The sequence below is a fragment of the Prunus mume genome, linkage group LG1, assembly GCF_029339155.1.
Source record: "Prunus mume cultivar Tortuosa linkage group LG1, ASM2933915v1, whole genome shotgun sequence".
NCBI lineage: Eukaryota > Viridiplantae > Streptophyta > Magnoliopsida > Rosales > Rosaceae > Prunus > Prunus mume.
The window spans coordinates 12,218,877-12,238,182 of NC_142698.1; the positions used below are offsets into that span (position 1 = coordinate 12,218,877).

Consider the following 19,306-nt stretch of genomic DNA (forward strand, 5'->3'; position numbering starts at 1 on the left):
CACGCACATGGACGATTGTTGTCATAAAATCTCCTCACGCTCTATTTAGAGAAGTATAGAAGTTTTTCCTTCTTTTTTAACCGTTGTCTAGTTTTCTACCTATACTAGGAAAGACAAGATCCTTCAACTTTACAGTGTCTAATCCTCCAACGTCATTGTTTGTCCTATTAATGTTTATGACTAGTTACAAAGGAAAGGAAGTGTGATTTTATTCGACCGCCACAAAAGTAAGTCTCTCTCAATCACTTTGTTGTGTGTGGGGCGGTAAATTCAGGGAATCAAACTCAAAACACACAAACAATCAGATTGTAACCTTTTATGCATAAAATAATGAGGCCGGCCCAATCAGATGATCAACAGGTTTTTTCCATTTTTACTTGGTGGGGTCATTACGATTTTTAAATTATCATATTATCCCTACCTTGCCGCCACCTGTCACAGGTAGGGGAGGAGAGAAGCGTCTTATCTATTGAGATCGTTATTGCGTGGAGGGAAAAGTCAATTCCTAACGGTATTAAAAAATAAAAATAAATACAAAATATTATTTACATTGCCCCCAAAAAAAAAAAAAACAGTTGGAAATAACTGAAATATTCTTTTCATGGTGTCTGGTTGAATTCAATATTCTTTTTTCTGCATAATTTTTCCAAATTGTACATGAAACTAAAAAGAATTATTATTTTTAAAGACTCTTTCCTGAACATTATAATTTTTATAAAAAGAGAAAAGAGAAATGTTTTTCGCAACCTTTGAATTCCACTTCAGTTGCCCACAACACAAACAGACAGCTCTCCCATCACTACCTCCACCACCACCACCCAGTAGATATTTTATTTATTTATACATTCTGAATTGTATAAATAAATCCCATCTCATTTTGGTCCATTTGGAAAAGCAAAACAAAAAGAAAAGAAAAAGAAAGAAGAAGAAAAGATTATTAGAGCTCTCAGACTCAAACTGAGACTCAGACTCAGACTCAGACTACTCAGACTCAGAGATGCAAATAGAAAGCAAAGAGAAAACAGAGCATCTCCATCTTCCACTCGGCCAAGTACCCTCTTTTTGTAAGACAGGGTCCTCTGAGTCTGCCTAAAACCACTGCTAATAAGGCCAAATACCCAAAAAAGAAAAAAGAAAAAGAAAAAAGAAAAAACGGTGGGATTGTGTCGGTGAATTTGGATTTATTTTGGGATTTTTGTTTTCTTTTGTTGGGTTTCAGAGACGTGGAGGCTTACCCAGATGGCAAGCTTAGTGGCCAAGTAGCATGCAAACCCTCTCTCCCCCAAAAAGCAGCCCACTCGTTTTGCATTCTCACACCCACAAAAACCCAAACACCAAACCCCTCAACAATTGAAGAACCAGAAGAAGATGGACGGTGGAGGAGGTGTGGCAGAAACTAATAGGAAGCGAGGGGTTGAGAACGACAAGCCGTACAAGGGGATAAGGATGAGGAAGTGGGGCAAGTGGGTGGCTGAGATTCGAGAACCCAACAAGCGCTCCAGAATTTGGCTCGGCTCCTACTCCACCCCCATCGCCGCCGCTCGGGCCTACGACACGGCCGTTTTTTACCTGCGGGGCCCGTCGGCGCGCCTCAATTTTCCCGAGGCTCTGCCGGTCGAAGCCGGCGGCGTCGGCTGCGGATGCGGCGACATGTCGGCGGCTTTGATACGCAAGCGGGCCACAGAGGTCGGCGCCCGAGTGGACGCCGTCGAGACGGCTATGCGCCACCACCGTGGTGGCACCGCGGCGCCAAACGGAGGAGCCGCTGAGATTAAGCCCTGCGTGGGTGGATTCGTGGATCGGGTCGACCTGAATAAGATGCCCGACCCGGAGAATTCGGACGGTGACTGCGAGTGGGAGACGAATTAGTGAGAGAGAGAGATAGGGAGACTATCTTAATCTTAATCTCTTTGTTTCTGAAATTGAGGGGTGGCTTTGCTAACATGCGCAGGGGAGGTATGTGACGGCTGAAGCAATGATGAAGCTTTCGTCCTGGTCCTGGATTAGAGAATTAGATTAGCCTACTGTATCCGTTTTTTTTCTATCCTTTTTCTTTTCTTTTCCTTTTTTTTTTAGAAAGATTTTTGCGTTTTGATGGAGAAATTTTGGCCCTTACGAAAACGTGATATAAGATGTAAATTATGCTAGAAAATTAGCTAATTTTCCCCTTTTGCTATGTATTTATTCCTTTATTTTAATTTTAATTTGTTCCTCCTAGTTGGAACTTGGTGGGTGATAGAGATATAGCTTCCAAGTGGTATTTTGGTAGGGAACTGGTGATGGGAATTTTGATGGAACAGAGCAAAAATGGAATTGGTAAAAAGGAAAAGAGAGAGAGAGAGAGAGAGAGAGAGAGAGAGAGAGAGAGAGAAGTTGAGAAGAGGGGAGCAGAAAGGGCCTACAGGAAGGGGGAGACAGAGGGGGCCAGGGCTAACCACTAAAGCTATAACTACTACTGGAGAAAAAAGCAATTCAGATTTCAGAGTTAGGTATTTCCTGGTTCTCACCACTGTAGCTGATTCATTGATTGTGAATTATATGGGTGGGATTATCAATTTCAATTATATGGGATGGGTATGAGTGGTGGTGCACCGGTGGTGGTGATGTGGTAGGGTTTTGGTTTTGGTGGGACGGAGGGGGAAGAGGGGCAAATTGGGTGCATGATTGTGATTTGATGGTTGTGCATAGTGTGCCCTTTATCGGTTTTGTCCCCCTAGCTAATGCCTCTCTCATCATCAGTCTCAGATTCTATTTCTGGTCAAATGACACTATTGCCATGTCTTGCTCTATCCATCTGTGCTCCTGGACAAGGACAATTAGATTTAGCAGATAGATTTTAAGAGCCATAAACACTCTGATTTTGGCTGGTGCAAATTATGGATTAGCTGTAACCCATGTTTTTGGTTTAATTTAACCATTTCCATGCAACTTTCCACTAAACGGCAACGATTAATCCACGATTAGCGGAGAATCGGGTATATCTTACCATGCTAATGTGAGTTGTTAATTATTTTTTAAAAAGTTGCTCATATCTCAATGATGTAGATGTTCTAGGTTAGCTGTTGAAGAAGACTAAATCTACATGCACCGTAGTTCAAATTTTCTCCAATGGATGACCTTGTTGATTGTTACTTCCAAGGAAAAGAAATATACACTTTCCCTCTTTCATCTCAAAGATTTGATTGATTGTAGTTCCACATGTTCTTTTCATCATGCGTATCAAATGGAAAATCTTTTAAATCCAATGAGGCAATCATTTTGACTATCATACATTTTCTATTCTTTTTTAAACGCACAAATGCGCAACAATAATAGAAGTCCAATAAAGAAAGATAAAGTCTACAACCTCCCCAATTCAACCATTTGTTCAACAACTAGTGCGGAAAATTTGGCAATCATGAAACCAATCCAATGGCCGCTTCAGTTCAACAAACGCAGGACAGCATATAGACTAGAGAAATGATACACGTGCGCATTGGGTGTGGTTGTCAACAGTTGATGGGTTTCGAGACGAATTTCCATCAATGGCTAACCACTCAACTGTTTCTTTTCCTCTCCCTTCGCAGGGACAAGCATGGATGGTCCATAAACCCTTAATCCTGGTAGGTTTCTGTGTTATTCATAATTAATACAACCTCATTGCTGTTTTACACAAACACCATGTCAAAATTGTGCCTATAAAGAAGACCAGCTCCTCCAACATCTTCTATGATTGCACCATAAACATCTGGAATGAAAGTTGATCCTTATGTGTTTGGCTGTAATGTTTTCGATTCACTAGCATGTTTTATTTGAAGGGCAGCTCTTATGATGTTTCCTCTTGTAATAATTCCTACCTTTATAGCGAAAACAGTGGCATATCAGAGATACAGAAAGAGTATTATGGCGACAGCGAAAGAGAGATCAAGAGAAAATAATGCATCTCTTACCAGCTTACCGCTGTCATCTACAACTGGAAGTCTGCGATATTTTGTCTCAAGCAATAATCTGACATCAGATAACAAAAATGAATCCTTTCCAGCTAGACCGATAATAGGATGCAGAAATGGGAAAAAGTAGAGCAGGAAAACAAAACCTAGCAACATCCTCAAGATTAGTGGTTTCACTAACAACGACTGGGGCTGGTGTCATCAAATCACCGACCACCTGCCCATTGGTTTTACTGAGCAAGTTCTGTACCTCGTTGAAAGTCTGCAACCATATCAATTAAAGAAGCATTTTTGTAAGGCAAATTATTCGTTGCAGAAATAGAAAAGTACTGGTCAGACTTCATTGAAGCTATCTTCGCAGGGAAGTAATTTCAAATGCTATGGAGCGAAAAGCATTACGCCTCTTGATATCAATTGCCTCTCTTGGGATATACAAGAAAAATATAAGTGTAAGAAAACTCTTAAACCACCCTCCAATTTACCCCCATTACTGAGATCTTTTGTTAAGTAGAATAAAAACAATATAAACAGATGCAGACAAACATCAAGAACAGTAAAGGATGAATGTATTTAAAGAAAATTTGTCACATACTTTCCAAGAGCTGTCCACTTCTGGAAACATGCTGTTGTCAGTTCTTCCTTGACCTATCAGGTGAAATATTTGGACGGTTGTATTATGTAAGAGATGACCATCTTGATCATTGTGCACAGAAAATCACACAGTTCTGTTTGAGATCATAGCACCTCACCATACAGAAAGGAGTATATCCATAGCCAAACACATCATTTGTAACCAATTCTATCTATATTAACTTAAATTGAACTGATTTCCAATTCATTTCATTTGTTCGAAACTAAACTGAATAACTAAGTTGAATTCACTTATACCGAACAAAACAATAGAAGAAACAAATGAATATAGTCCTAATAAAATTACACTTCTTTAACCAGATAACTGTTACGCACTGGCACTGTTGTAATATGCAAAAATTGCAAGAGACTGGAAGTATTTGATTTACGTCTCCAGACACAACTAACAAATATTAAAACAAACAAAAATTTTAAAAAAGGTTTTTTTTTTTTTTTTTTTTTTCTATATTTGAAAAAAACATGATAGTCCATCAAACAAAGTTTTTTTCTATATTTGAAAAAAACATGATAGTCCATCAAACAAAGTCCCATCGTCACTAGCCCAAAAAGGAGAATACAGACAGACATCAGGGTCATCTATTCAAAATTCGTATGCCACACCAAGAGAAATAGGAGGATAGTGATTGAATGACTAAAGACCAATCTGGTGTTCTCTTATGTCTTTAACATACGCATTAATGTAAGTTAAAACCATTTGGTTTCAATGAGAAAAATGGGTAGATGAGTGATTGAAGGCCAGAGAGAGAGAGAGAGAGAGAGAGAGAGAGAGGGGGGACAGAGATCTCTTTGAATAATGAAAAAACTGGGAGGGCAGCAGTGGAGAAACTAGAAGGGGATGCAGGGATCTCGTTAGAATGAGAAAAAGGGTCACAACAGATGAATGGAACCGTGAGAAAATCCAATCTACTTTGGTCAGACTGGAACCTGTATGGAAATCCGAATATTTCCCCACCAAAAAAATTCGAATTCTAAGGGCATACCTATATAACTCAGTTGCAACTGAACTGAAGTAGTGAATTCCTTATTCTGCAGAGGTTCCAAACAGGATGTGAAAGAAATTCAACTATTCCAGACAATCATACTTATAAAACTCCTCAAACTACCCGGCCCATTTTATGTAGTTTATCCTTCTTCTTTTTTTCTTAAAAAAAATGATAGGGAAACAATAACATTTTGACCTTTTGTAAGGGATGTGAATTACTATGTGATCCTTGCCCGACACTTTGACACCTCTTTTTTCTCAATGATAAAACTAAATACTCTGCTAGCCAAAGTGAGTACACTATGATCTGCGCTTATGTTTCTTTATGTTAAGCTTAGCTGTAACCCCAAATATTTGGGTTACGTTGTTACATGGATTCCAATCACATACTTACCAGGTTTCACACAGAAATTTTCAAATTCCATTTAATATTAATCCTACATAGAGCTATATCCTTCACTAAATCTCTTGTGGACATATCCTTCCTAATCAATTCCACCAATGCCATTCTTGGTATCCATCTACTGTTCAATTCTCCTCCTTGAATCGCCTTATTCTTTCACAGAGTACATTTGTATCTTCACATTGTATATGACCAGAAAATCAGAAATTCCCTCATTTTATCATCAATCGAAGCTACCCCCTACCTCAGAATGAATATCCTCATCCACCTCAACGTCCTCATCTACTTTAATTGGATGTAAAATAATGTCAAATGTTTACAAAAAATAAAATAATATATACTAACATGCATATCAGCCAAAATAATGCATGTCAAACAAACTGAGCTTACAAGATTCAGATCACCCTTTTTCAAGTGGTGGCCCAGCTATCAAGTAAATGATACATAGATATGATCATAAATCAAATGAAGATGAAAATGAGAGAAAACACCATGAAATCTATTAGAGATAACTAGAATGAAAAGGCAAAATTTGATAAACCAAAAATAAAAAAATAAAAAATCTAAGATATAATTTTACATATTTAATTACCTGATATGGTGTCCAATGCTAATAAGTCATAATCTGAAACAAGACCGACCTGCATCAAAAAAGTACCACTGTATATTAGTTGCTCAACCATATAAGCACAAATCAAGAAACAGATATTGACTAAACAAAGAGGATGGTCACAACTTCTCAGATAAAGAAAGACGTTTTTGTTTCTATAACATTAACATGAGAAAACGCAGGAATGTTTGCTTGAATGCTGGCCGCATGCATACACTATTATACTGAGAATATTGCAGATACGTTTCAAAACGAACAAAGCAGGTGTGTGAATTCTTGATGCTTGAGGTCATAACAAAATCCTGAACCAACCAGAGGGAGGAGAACAATGCTCCACGAGAAAAAATTTCCTGGTCCATTCACCATTCCAATGTGAATACACAATCCTCACTTACAATCAGAATGACATAATGTACCTTAAGTAAGACAATACTTTTTTCTTATTCTTTTTGGTTTACAAGTAAGACAAGACTTTTGATATATAAGTTCAAACATCGCAAATTGGAAATCATTTGGAAAGTCTGGTACTGAAATTTGAAAGAGAATGCATGGAAACACAAAGTGTTGGAGAAAAAAGGGAGATGAAAAGTGAAGACCTACCAATTTCCAGTCGTCGTCGATCACTGGAAAACCAGTGATTCTGTTTTCTACAAGAAGTTCTATAGCTGTAGGCATAAAAGCTAATTCCATCAGAAAATGAAAAATCTACAAAACTGCACTAATAAGCTTCACCTCATACAACAAATAGTACCTTCATCTACAGTAGTTGTGGGCTTAACCACACGCAAATCCTTTCTATGCGTCATAAAATCGCCAACTACATGAATTCCATTCTTTTCCTGCACATTATCAGGTAAACCAGAAGCAATTCTGCTCATCACAACAAGTGATCCAATTCTGGCCAAAGACACAAATTAAGCTACATTTTCAAAATTTCAACCGTTTGAATTCGATTTGATCAAACACCTTCAATTACAAATTCTAATCAAAATTACTCAGATGACATTCGGAGAACGGAGTAGATCAGAAGAAAATACCGGTACGGAATTAGACGTCAAGGCGGCCCTGGCGGCGACATTGAAGGACCTCCGGAGCCCCAAAGCGCGACACGTGGCGACGGAGATTGAGAAGAGGCGTCGGTCTGGACGGCATAGCAGCAGGCACCGCAGCCGATTAGCCGGAGAAGAAACGGAAGCTGTGGAATTAGGCAGGAGTGAAGGTTCTGGAACGAAAATCGAGGCCATGGCTGTGTCTAGTGGTGCTGGCAAGCAATTGTGTTTTGGTTTTGGTTATCAGCTGCGCGGCCTGCAATGTAACCGCCCTGTGATCGAGACCGCGCTAGCTGTTAAATACTAACGGATTTAAAAACTAATTTGACTGAGCTGACTAGGTTGCTACGTGGCACTCTAGGGTTTCAGGGTGGGCCAGATAGGCGATCTTACGGTGGAAATTGCGTTATCAGTTGTGATTAGGTTTGGCATCACTCTAGCATATGCAAGAGCGTCCTTAGAGCAGTTCCACCGCCAGGGGCTAGCCCAAGAAGGAGGGGGCCCTAGGCCCGGAAGGAGACTCCAATGTATAAGATCCAGTCCGGGCAAGGCGTGGGACTCACGAGCTCTGACAAGCTCATGGGGAGATCTGGCCCCTCTCCTTGCCTTTGGGCTGCTGATTCCAGGTGTTAACAGTAAAAAAAAATTTGGATTTCTTACGCTAACGCCAACCTGACGTTAGCCCTGACCCACAGCTGCCAGAAACCAACGGCTACAAGCCATGTGGCTTCACCTAGAGCCTCCGATCCAAAAAATTTCTCAAATCCAACGACTGTCCATTTTTTGGATAAAAAAAAATTCGAAAAATTTGTAAAAAATCTCAAAAAACTATGGAAATTTTTTCTATAAATACCTACTAATATTATTCATTTTCCACACCAAATCCTCATACAAATTAATCTCCTTCCAATATTTTTCACTTTCCACACAAAATCTACTACTAAATTCCATTTGTGAAAAAATACAAATGGTCTCTTTTATTGAAGCCAGAGGCGCGTGGACAACTGTGGAAGATATTTTATTGTGTGAGTCTTCGGTTAAAGTTGGTCATTGTCAGATCAAGGGCAATGAGATGAAATCCTCTCATATGTGGAGAAAAATTCATGGAGAATTTTGTGAAAGATCGGGTTCGGCTCGTACGGAAATGGTCTTTGCTAGTATGTGAAAAATTTTGAATAAAGAGTTAGGGAAATGGAGAGATGCGTTGGCAAAAATGAGGGAGAACATTCGAAATGGTCAAAATCTTGGCAACGAGGTAAAATATTTCTAAATGTTGTTTTATTTAATTTAATGTCATAATTTTTTATATTTTCTTGCATTTCCAATTTTTTAATAGATTATTCAAGCACAAATGTAGTTTGGTGCCATTAGTCAAGGCAAAAAAAAGTTTCTTCAATCACCAATGTTGGGACATTGTGAAGAATTGTTTGAGATTCAAAATTATTTCCACTAGTCTGACAGTTGTGTTTAATGAGATGCTGCTCCACGACTCACCGACAACTAATTCGCCATTGGACTCCCCAATGGATCAAGATTCACCAATCCGACGTGAGTCGAGACTTATTGGGAGAAAGACAGCAAATGCCAAGAGAGAGAGTACTTTGAACACTGAATGTGCACAATTTTTGGCGCAAATTGCTAAGAACAGCGCACTGAGAATTGAGAGAGACTTGAAAATAGAAGAAGTTGACAATGAACGATATGAAGCATATGCAATTGAAAAGCAGCAGGCACAACAACAAGACATGGAGGACTGAGAGATGAAAATCATGGTCATGGATACAAGCCATATGTCTCATAAAACAAAGTCCTATTGGAAGCTAAAATGAAGAGATGTTATAAGAAGAAAGCTTTTCCATGACAATGGACCTAGCAACACGGATTGGTTAAAAGATCAAAACCTGTCATGGCCCGATTTGAAAATAAAGAATTTTCCCGAATCATGGTGTGAGTCATACCATAGTAATAAGAATAAAATCTCACATCCATGATATGATGAGAAATAGAGCCACAAATAATACAAATTTACTTAACAACACAAAATCAGAGTCGCAGTAACTTGTAATTAAATATACACTAAGATCTTCTTCAGCACATCTGCGCCTGATTTCTTCATATTCTCGTTGTTGTCTCTCCAACACCCTCCTTAGGTTAGGCCATCCCCAGTGGAGGTCTTAAATTGGGCTCTACCTTCTTGGGGCTCGTAAATATATAGCTCAAGTGCAAAAAGGCATCCCCAATGAAATAATTTTTGGGCTCTATATCATAAAACTGGCCAAAGATAATGCTAAATATGTGGACTTGTATAGAGCCTTAGAGCCCCACATTTTGAAAACTGAACTTGCAAAAGCATGAAAAACTAGGGGGCTCTACATATTGAAAAGCATTAAAAATTACTTTTTTTGTTGCAACTGTCCTTTTTTTCCCCTTATGTTTATTGTTTCAATTTTTTTTCCTCTTTGCTTTTTTTTTTTTTTCCTTTCATGGACATACTTCAATTGTTCTATGTTTCTAGATTTAAATATGCTTCCTTTTTTTAAGTACAAATTTGAAACATTAGGACTTTGTATTTTATTGTGTTACTTTCAAAATTTGTCTTTTTAATCTTTTCCAAATTTTGATTTTTTTGGTAGAAATGCTCGTAAAAAAAAAACTAATATAACATAAACATACATTAAAACAAAATAAGTTAACAAGAACAAAATTAATGTGGAGAATTAATTACATCATAAAAATATATATATATATATATATACTTATAGAGCCCCCCATTGTGAGAAAGATACCTTTAAAGCTTGTAATATTTCATCGGAACTCTAAATAGGGCTCTATCCACCATAATTAGAGACTCAACCATTGGGGATGGCCTTAGACATTGAGAGTAGAATGTGTTCTGTAAAATCTGAGAAATGAAAAGATAGAGAAGATATGGTGTGAGAGGTCTGAGTTGATGGTGCAGTTTTATAGAGGGATTTATAAGATAGAGATGACACATGACGTAATTTTAGATAGTGAAAATCTGATTTGAAATCTGAGATTAGAATTTTATAATAAATATCGACACATGGCAACCGAGAATCTTATCTAAAATTTGAGATCTGAATGTTATAATAAATATGGACATGTAGCAACCGAAAATTTAATTTGAAAATTTAATCCTAAAATTTAATTCGAAAATCTTATCCAAAAATGTTATCTGAAATTTTATATGATAATTTTATAATAAATAGTGACATATGGCAACCGAAAATTCTATCAAAATTAATCATTTAAGTATTTAAAAAAATAAAAAATAAATTAAAGTGAATAATAATTACTCTTACCCTTGCCCATATGGGTGGAAACAAAATATGCAATGGCTGCTACTATTCATGTGAATAGTGACAGCTTTTGCCTTGCCCTTGCCTTTGGGATGGAAGTACTCTTATAGAAGAGGGTGAGGCACTGTGTAATGGTGTTTGTTTTGGAATATGCTAATGTTAACGCGGATTGACAATAGCATAACTTTTTACCCATTTCATTTAATTTTTTAATCAATTTTATCTATTGGCTTATCTGTTGCAATCATGTCAATCACATTTAGGGCTTGTTTGTGAGTGAATTTAGATATGCTAAAATCATTTTCGGGGAGAAGCACCTCCCATGTAGGTGCTTCTTCATATAATCACTTTTGGTAATTTTAAGTGATTCTAGGAATATGTTTCTCCATAAAATCACTTAAAATCATAAAGTGATTCTCCATAAAAGTGATTATTAGCGTATCCAGAATCACTCTCAAACAAGTCTCTACATTTGAGGATAAAAGAATTAATCATTATTTTCTTTTTCTTTTTATGATTTGCATTTTCGATGGACATGAATTTGTTTATACTGTGTTGGAAATATGAAGTCAACATAAAAGTGTAAATGTAATCTAGGTTATGCACTTATTTTATTTCTTGAGTTTTAATCTAAAGACTCCAAATGGAAAGTAAGCGCAAACATGACTAGAATAATCGCTTTTTAAAATTATTCTAAATTAATCTAATCGCCGAAAAGATAGACCTGAACTACTTTAATAAGCCTAACAATGGCGTCAAGGTAACATAATAAAGCCTAGGAAGAACAACGAATAAAGCCTAGGAAGAACAATGGACCCCCGCAGTTCATCATATTACTCTTTTGTTTGGTTACACAACTCATTTGCTCGTATGAATCAAGTAGGGAGGGCCAAAGGTGCAATCTTGAATCATACGCTTACAAATAAAAAAGCATCTAGGCTTAAAACTGAGAATGCCAATAATGGCCATGTGAAAAAAGCCTCTTTTAGCTTCACGACAAACGCTCTTCTTCAGTGTTCACGGCCCCCCTTAATATTTCCCCTTTCCCTTTTTCATAACAAGAATGATCATATAAAACAAACAACCCCAAGCTTAAATCTCTGGCCTTTCTCTATTATTGAGATGGGAGGCTGTTTGTTGCCCTTGTCTGTACAAAATCCCTGCAATTTGATGTACATATATATTACAAGCGATATTGGGAAAGGGAATTTTTTATATATAAATGATTATTATTTTTTTGCCACGCCATGGAGATTTGAATATGAAACCCGTTGGCATCCTGCAATTTAATTAGTTGAGTTTCACATATCAAAGTTTATTTCTAATCACAAAATATTTTCAGCATGCTAATGTAATGGTTTCAAGGTTTTGGTAAATTGGGGTCACATGATGAATTGGGACCATACTTTTTTGAACTTTGTATTTGGGCAGCAAAAAAGTCCCCCCCAATAATAGTCGTTTTCGTTAGACAACTAAGAGATTGAGCACAAAGACCATTATAAATAGAAACTTGTAGCATATCGTATGTTGTAATTGGACAAAACATGTTACTCATTGTGTCCCGTGACAAATTAATCTCTATTGAAGTAGTAAACTAGTAGTGCATGCGTTAGACGTATTGTAAGATCATACTAAATATTTCCAAGATAGAAAATCATGCAAGAGATGATTGTCCTAATTACCCCATCAAATTCGAACTTTCATTGTCACATGTCACGCATGCCAATTAGGGGTGGATATGAGTTGGATTGAGTAGGTTTTGGTCTTAATTCATAACCCACTTCATATATAGTGGTTTATGATTTATTGGACCCAAAATCCTCTCATTATTATGCTAACCCAACCCTTTTGTGAGCGGATTAGGCTGTTTGGTCTAATTAACTCAAAATTAAGTCCAGTTTTAAGTTTTGGTTACAACTCGTACATAGCGGTTTATGATTTCTTAGATCAAATACCAGCTTATTATTAGGCCAACTCAACCCAACCCCATCAAATCCAATACCAACTTATTATTGGAATAAAATACACTTTTAATCGGATGAAATATGCATGGTATATGTACAAATTTTATAAATAAATAAAAAGGCAATAATTTCATTGCGAAAAAAAAATGCAATAAACTGAAATACATCCTCTAACTCTCCAAGCAACTTCCATGTAAAAGGAAGAAGAAAAAAGTACATAGAATCTCCAAATCGTTACAATTAATGGTGTAAATAATTCTTCTCGCTACCTAAATCTAAATGGCATACTCGTTCAATATTTACAGCAACATTTTTTTTAAAACTTTGGGTAAGATGATGCACTGATTTCTTATACCCGTCAACGTTTTGGTCATGTAAAGGTTGATGATGAAATTGGATGCACTGATTTCTGTTGTGCCTCAACCTCAAATTTAAACAAGCATTCTCTTCTTCTAATTCTTTGATCCTTTTTAAATTGCAAGCCATGCTCTTCTCAAGAGAAGCAAGACGACAATGCAGCCGGTCTATCACAAAGGCAAGCAATAGGGACAACACAATGAGAGTGGTTTCAAGACTCAAATGGCCCATCATCCCACGCTTCTGAATCATCACGAGAAATATGATATTCCCCACAACTATCAGCATAGCGGTCCCGTAGCAGCTGCGGTTGATCTCATCGAGGCTCGATATCTTCACCTTTTTTAAGGGCGTCTCGAGCAAAACTAAAAGTATGAGAATCATATCAATTAAAATCGTGAGTAGTACTACCGAAACCATAGTGGAAGTTGGAAGGTTTAGAGTGTATGTGTTTAGGTATACTTATAGGTTGTATATAGGTTTTAGGGGCTTGAAGTTACGTACATATTTTTATACATAGGTTGTATTTATAGAAGAAACTCTATCCCAGAGTTATTAGGAGACCTATTTTGGTAAGGAATTTAAATGGGCCGGGTCAATACTATCAAAAACTTATGGTGGTTTGTAAATTGGATCAACCAACGGGCCCAAGCCCACTTTCTCACTTTCTATATCTCTCTCTCTCTCTCTCTCTCTCTCTCTCTCTCTCACAACATTGTTTGGCTGATCTATGAGAATCTCTACGGAGATTTTGTCCCCCAAAAAAAAAAAAGAAAAAAAAGAAAGAAGAGATCCCATTACCTCATTGGAGATCTTTGGAGGTTTCAGAAAATATTTAAATATGTTTTTCCTATTTTAGGGAAGTACACGAAGGCCTACCGCAAATCTCTCTCTTGGTTTTCCACTCCACTTCTGTCCATAAACACACATGGTGCAATTTGATGTACCTTTGTTGTTTCTCATGTGCAGCTTTATGCAAAATAATATTTTTTTTAATCTAAGATAACGGTTGCATAAGTTCGGTCTATGACATTCTTTTGTCCTCCTTTTGTCTTTCCTGGTGAGGCAATGAACCATGTCATGTATTTGGACATTGTTATTAGCATCATTACCATGGAAGACAGTATATACGACATAAAGCATAATTGTCAAATTCAAATAAGTACGCTGATATCTCATATACTTTATGGGTTGAATAATCCTAACTTTACACGTACAATATTATAAATATTGTAGTTCTCGTCATAAAGAAAAAGGCTGGAATTTATGGATATATGAGATTATGTAGAAATGGCGTTAGTTGACGTCAACTTATGTCAAGTTTAGTTATACTTAAGACACCTTAAGTTTCATTAAAATAATTTATTGTAACCATACTTTAATGAGTTTGTTACTAAATGTAGATTAAAGTTTGATGGCAATGGCATGTCTAATAAATATGATATTTAACAACCTTAGAGTTCCATATGCATATTATGGCCATACCTCTACCTGTCATCTTGCTCTCATTGGCATTCTCTTCACCTTACATCTGTCTATGTGGTTTGTTTATTTAAGTAAGCCCAAGATTAGCTTAAAAACCAAGCTTGTGAGTTCCTTCTTTGATAATCCAAAATTAACACAATGTTTAAGTTTAGTAGGTTACTTTGTGTGACATTAATGAAGGCCATGTTCTACACGAGGAAAAGGGTGCCCAAATTTGGCATGCTTTTGAAGAATAGAGTAAAATTTGTGAGCCCGTTGGTAAATCCACAAATGGGCATGGAAATTTGCTTTGTAGGACTTGTGGTGGGTGGTGGGTGGTGAGTGGTGGTAGTATCATTTTGTTTTGTTTTGGTTACCCAAGACAAAAGACAAAATGAGATAACACCATGCTTGTCCACTAGCAGTCTTTTTTTTTCTTTTTTTCTTTTTTTGTTGGTATGCACAACAAACAATTATGAAAAATTGTCATGTGGATTCATTTCAACATATGCCAACCACCCAATTTCGCAAAATTAAAGTTGTGATTAGACCTTGGCAATCCAAAAGGAAAAATGTTGGACGATCCAACGAGTACCGAAAAAAGAAAAAAGAAAAAGGGCTCGGACAAAAATGGAAATTTTTATCTATGACTGTAACACTGTTTTTAACGCTGTTAATTCAGTCTCATAATTATGTCAGGTGTAGTTATCAAACATATCACTGTATTAGTGTTATCGTCTTCAATCCGATATAATCCAATACGATACGATCCAAATCTATCTCGTTATCCAGTTGAATCTCAAACCACCTTTAGTACCATGATTAACGAATTTTACACATGTTAAGACTGTGTGGCGGTATTAGGATGACAAGGATAAAATTGATCGGACAGAAGGAGGAGGGTAGGTTTGAAACAAAGGAAAGAGGTTAAGGATCATAAAGGGTGTGGGCCTAGAGGTTTCGATATATTATGGAGGGGAGAGTGATAGGTGGGCCTGGGCTAGACATAATTGAATGGTGGAGGCCCACTTTGGAAGGTAGCAGTACTGTTTCCACTTGGGGAAAACAACCTCTTTTGAAGCATAGCCTCGTCCCACTTCCATTATTAGAAGGTTTTTATTTGGCAATGGCAACCATTTGCCCTCCCACTCATTGTCTTAAGAAAAATGAATCCTTCTTTCATGAGATGAGATTGTTGAGGAGAGATTAGACGCGTAGAGGCAGATTTTATATAAATTGCTATTGGGTTGGGTTGGGTTGGGTTGGGTTGGGTTGGGTTGGGGCTTGTTGGGAATTTTGTCTGGTGCTGTGTGACGTGACCACCCTTTTCACCTCTCCTCTCTCTTGGGCCCCCACCCTCTCAGACAATATTTGTTTCCCTCTCTGACACCAGCACCCCCTTCTCATAATTATAACAAAATGTAGATATTTTTATGGTAAAGAAAACTACAAAAACTTAACTACCATAATTAAATGTAAGTTTTTGTAACTGTTACTATATTGGATTTGACTTAATTAAAGTGTACTTAGGTCCCGTTTGAGACTGTTTCTATATTAAACACTTTTTATTCGGCTAAGGTGTACCAGCCTTTTGTGATTCCCCGATTGTATTTATACTTCTACTCATAAGCACTTTTTATGTGAGAAAAATATTCTAGTTTTTTACGGAATACCTTATTGTCTAGACAATTAATGTGATTATTTTTATTTTTTTTGGTGAGTAAATTTATAAAATGTGGTGCGTAGACTGTCGGCACTCATTATCTTTATATTAGAAGAAGACAGCCGAAATTTTGCAATTATATATGTAAAAATTCATAACCTTTTTTGTACAGAATAGTCGACATCTAGAATATTGACTAAAAACACAAAACTAAAGAATTGTAAAATCTTTTCCTATTCCACTCTCTATCTTTTTTTTATCTTTAAATTTGTCTTGGCTTATCTTGCTTGTTCTTATTCTCTCTCCTCTAAAAACAAATGTATCTTTCCTGAATATTTTAATGCCAAATATTATTTTATTCATTGAAAATATCTTTGTTTAACATAAAGCAAAAGAGGAGTTTAGTGTTGATGATGTCAAGCATGATGTTATCTCTTAATCTACGAATCTATCTGCCAATCTATCCAGGCTTTGAGTTGGCTTCCAGCATTCAAGTTAGAACTTAGACCCACACGCGCATCTATAGACTGCTTGTCACGCTCCTACTCTTATTTTTCTGTAAACATATCGCAATTAATTTTCTTTTTGTGTCATTTACCAAGCCATGAAAACATATCCTAAGAAAATGACTTAAGCAACTTTGGTTAAATCTGACTGAATATGAAACAAGTAATAAGATTAAGTTTGATCAATAATAAATAATATTTCTTGGTTGAAATTTATAGGTAAAACATATGTCTCAAAACATTATAATCCTAAACTATCTTATAGCGGGTACCATCGCAAATGATGTTCACGAACTAACAAAGAAGGCCTCTTACGATGAAGCAAATGAGATTGTTGAAATTCAGCATCATAATTCTTTGCACATATAAGACTTCTCTCAACACGTATTGGTTCAAAACCGAAAAGTACTACAATCCTTGCATTCCATATAGTCGCAAACCAACACGAGGCACATACAACCGCAACTCGTTGACGACCACCAAACCCGAAATTAAAGTATCCAAGACATCAAATTTGCCAAAATGCCAGCCCTTTAAGGCAAAATTCAAAAAGAGAAAAACTACACATATCTGAAGTAGATATGAAAACTCTAATATGCTAATAAAAAACACTAAGCCAAACCAACACAGCAAAGAGAAAGGGGAGGAATGGGAAAAGGGGAAAGGGGACGGCAACTATAATTCCTTAGGCTAGGATTTTTTTTTTTTTATTTTCCTTTTGCTCTCATTTCAAGAGGACCCCTGAGTGTCATGAATTTTTTTGGTTTTCATTTTCATTTACAAATGGTGTTTTCATAATTTAATGTGCCTATAAAACTGGATAGTCATGCACCAACCCACCCTAAACATGGATTCATAAAAGATGTTAAGAAAACTTGGGTATTTAGGGATGACCACGCTACCCTTCTATCAATTCCAATTGCAACTTAATGTGAACTAGAATAGTATGCTTATGCATTCTTAAGCTATAAGAACAAAAATAGAAACCCTAACAAACTAGAGTTACTAAATTTGTAATTCGGCCTAAAGTATGGTTTCGGTTCTTTTATTACAAGTTTGATAGTTTAATTATTTTGTGTTGGATCATACTACTGAATTAGATTGACCGTATAACAATCTCGATAACAAATCTTTAAGGTATAATGACGATAATGTCGACACTTGATGTTTAAAAAAAGTCAATTCCTATAAAATCTAGTTTTGACTTGTGATTGTATTTTCACATGGCGTATGTAAACTTATAAATTCTCTTAAATTGTAATACACGTATTATTTACCTAAACTAGAAATTCCAAATTGCGGAACTACTAATCCTACACATGTTACAATTCTTGAATACTTGTAACACCCCGTTAACATAGTTGAACTAAACTAATCAAGTGAAGGAAGGACCACAAATGGTGTGAAAAGGAACATAGTTTGAATGAAGAAGAAGTAATCTTGTCATTTGTAAAAAATTGTTCAAAGCATTAACAAGGGGAAAGATGAAGTGAAAGAGAAAAAAGGAAGAAGAGAAGTAGAAGTGTAGGAGACGCGGGAAAGGAAGAGAGTGAGGAGAGGAGGGCCACAACAATACGAGGTACAGCAAATAGGAAGGGGCATTGGTCGCTAGAAGAACGAAGGAGGCAAAGGTGGCCCTCTTCCCGTACTCTTGGATTGGACTTTTTTGGAAAGACCTTCCTTTTCCTACCATTATTCCCATTTCCTTTTTCTGATACCAAACCAAACCCAGTAATAACAACCCGGTCACCACTCACCACCTCTCTCTCTCTGAGACTGAGAGAGAGGAGGTCCTTGATTTGATAATTACACCTTTTTTTTCTTTCCCAAAATGCCCCGGTTATCCACCCACTATTTACTGCCCTTCTTCCTTATGGTAAAAACTAAAAACCAGGTGAAACACAAGATACCTGAATATGTGAAAAAAAGTGAAAGCAAATAGTTTTTTATTAATTAATTAATTATTTTGTTGACTTGTGATGTGAACGTTGAAATAATTAAGTTGCTAATAAAGGCAATGGAGTAATTAGCCATCTATTTTAGTGTTTGGGCTGTCTACTTCCATTAGTGGGTAAATAGAATAGAGAGAGAGAGAGAGCAGAATGCTTTTCGATTTGGTTAACGTGGGAAAGTTGTGTAAGAAAGAGATGGTTCTTTCTTTTCTCTCCCCATTACCCCATCTGATCCATGCTCCTTTGAACCCACCAATAACCCCAAAAAAAAGAGAAAAAAAAAAAAGAAGAAAAAAAGAAACAGAGAAAGAGAAAGAGAGACAACAGTAAAGTAGAACTGTACACAACAAGTTTAAAGCCCAAAAACTTCAAGTTTAATCTTTATTTAATATAGATGCCAAAAATGCATACTACAAAATTTTATAAAATTGAGTGATTGCACAAAATAAAAAGTAA

At 36.6% G+C, this 19,306-nt stretch overlaps 2 protein-coding genes across 4 annotated transcripts; one reads left to right on the forward strand and one right to left on the reverse strand.

The window, feature by feature from the left end:
- Window positions 1-743: 743 nt before the first annotated feature.
- On the forward strand, window positions 744-2,238 carry LOC148921037 (ethylene-responsive transcription factor ERF011-like). Its single transcript, XM_089041746.1, has one exon. The coding sequence runs from the start codon at window positions 1,369-1,371 to the stop codon at window positions 1,867-1,869; it is 501 nt and encodes a 166-aa protein (XP_088897872.1). The 5' UTR covers window positions 744-1,368; the 3' UTR covers window positions 1,870-2,238.
- A 979-nt stretch (window positions 2,239-3,217) lies between these two features.
- On the reverse strand, window positions 3,218-8,068 carry LOC103342181 (CBS domain-containing protein CBSX1, chloroplastic-like). Of its 3 annotated transcripts, none has more exons than XM_008245782.3 (9): window positions 7,613-8,068; window positions 7,327-7,414; window positions 7,176-7,240; window positions 6,791-6,925; window positions 6,558-6,606; window positions 4,522-4,574; window positions 4,076-4,191; window positions 3,938-3,987; window positions 3,218-3,836 (listed from the first exon to the last, which is right to left on the reverse strand). In XM_008245782.3, the coding sequence occupies exons 1-9, from the start codon at window positions 7,817-7,819 to the stop codon at window positions 3,778-3,780; spliced, it is 822 nt and encodes a 273-aa protein (XP_008244004.2). In that variant the 5' UTR covers window positions 7,820-8,068; the 3' UTR covers window positions 3,218-3,777. The 3 variants fall into 3 exon arrangements, with proteins under 3 accessions (XP_008244004.2, XP_008244003.2, XP_008244005.2); XM_008245781.3 differs by having other exon boundaries at window positions 3,930-3,987; window positions 7,613-7,924; XM_008245783.3 differs by lacking the exon at window positions 6,791-6,925 and having other exon boundaries at window positions 3,930-3,987; window positions 7,613-7,911.
- Between the last annotated feature and the right edge of the window lie 11,238 nt (window positions 8,069-19,306).

Bases quoted from the DNA above. Each gene is read 5' to 3' on its own strand.
- LOC148921037 (XM_089041746.1), top strand. From the start codon at position 1,369: ATGGACGGTGGAGGAGGTGTGGCAGAAACTAATAGGAAGCGAGGGGTT.
- LOC103342181 (XM_008245781.3), bottom strand. From the start codon at position 7,819: ATGGCCTCGATTTTCGTTCCAGAACCTTCACTCCTGCCTAATTCCACA. The intron at 7,415-7,612 runs GTATTTTCTTCT...GATAATGTGCAG, and splicing joins TGACGTCTAATTCCGTACCG to GAAAAGAATGGAATTCATGT. The intron at 3,837-3,929 runs GTAAGAGATGCA...TTCGCTATAAAG, and splicing joins TAGATGACAGCGGTAAGCTG to GTAGGAATTATTACAAGAGG.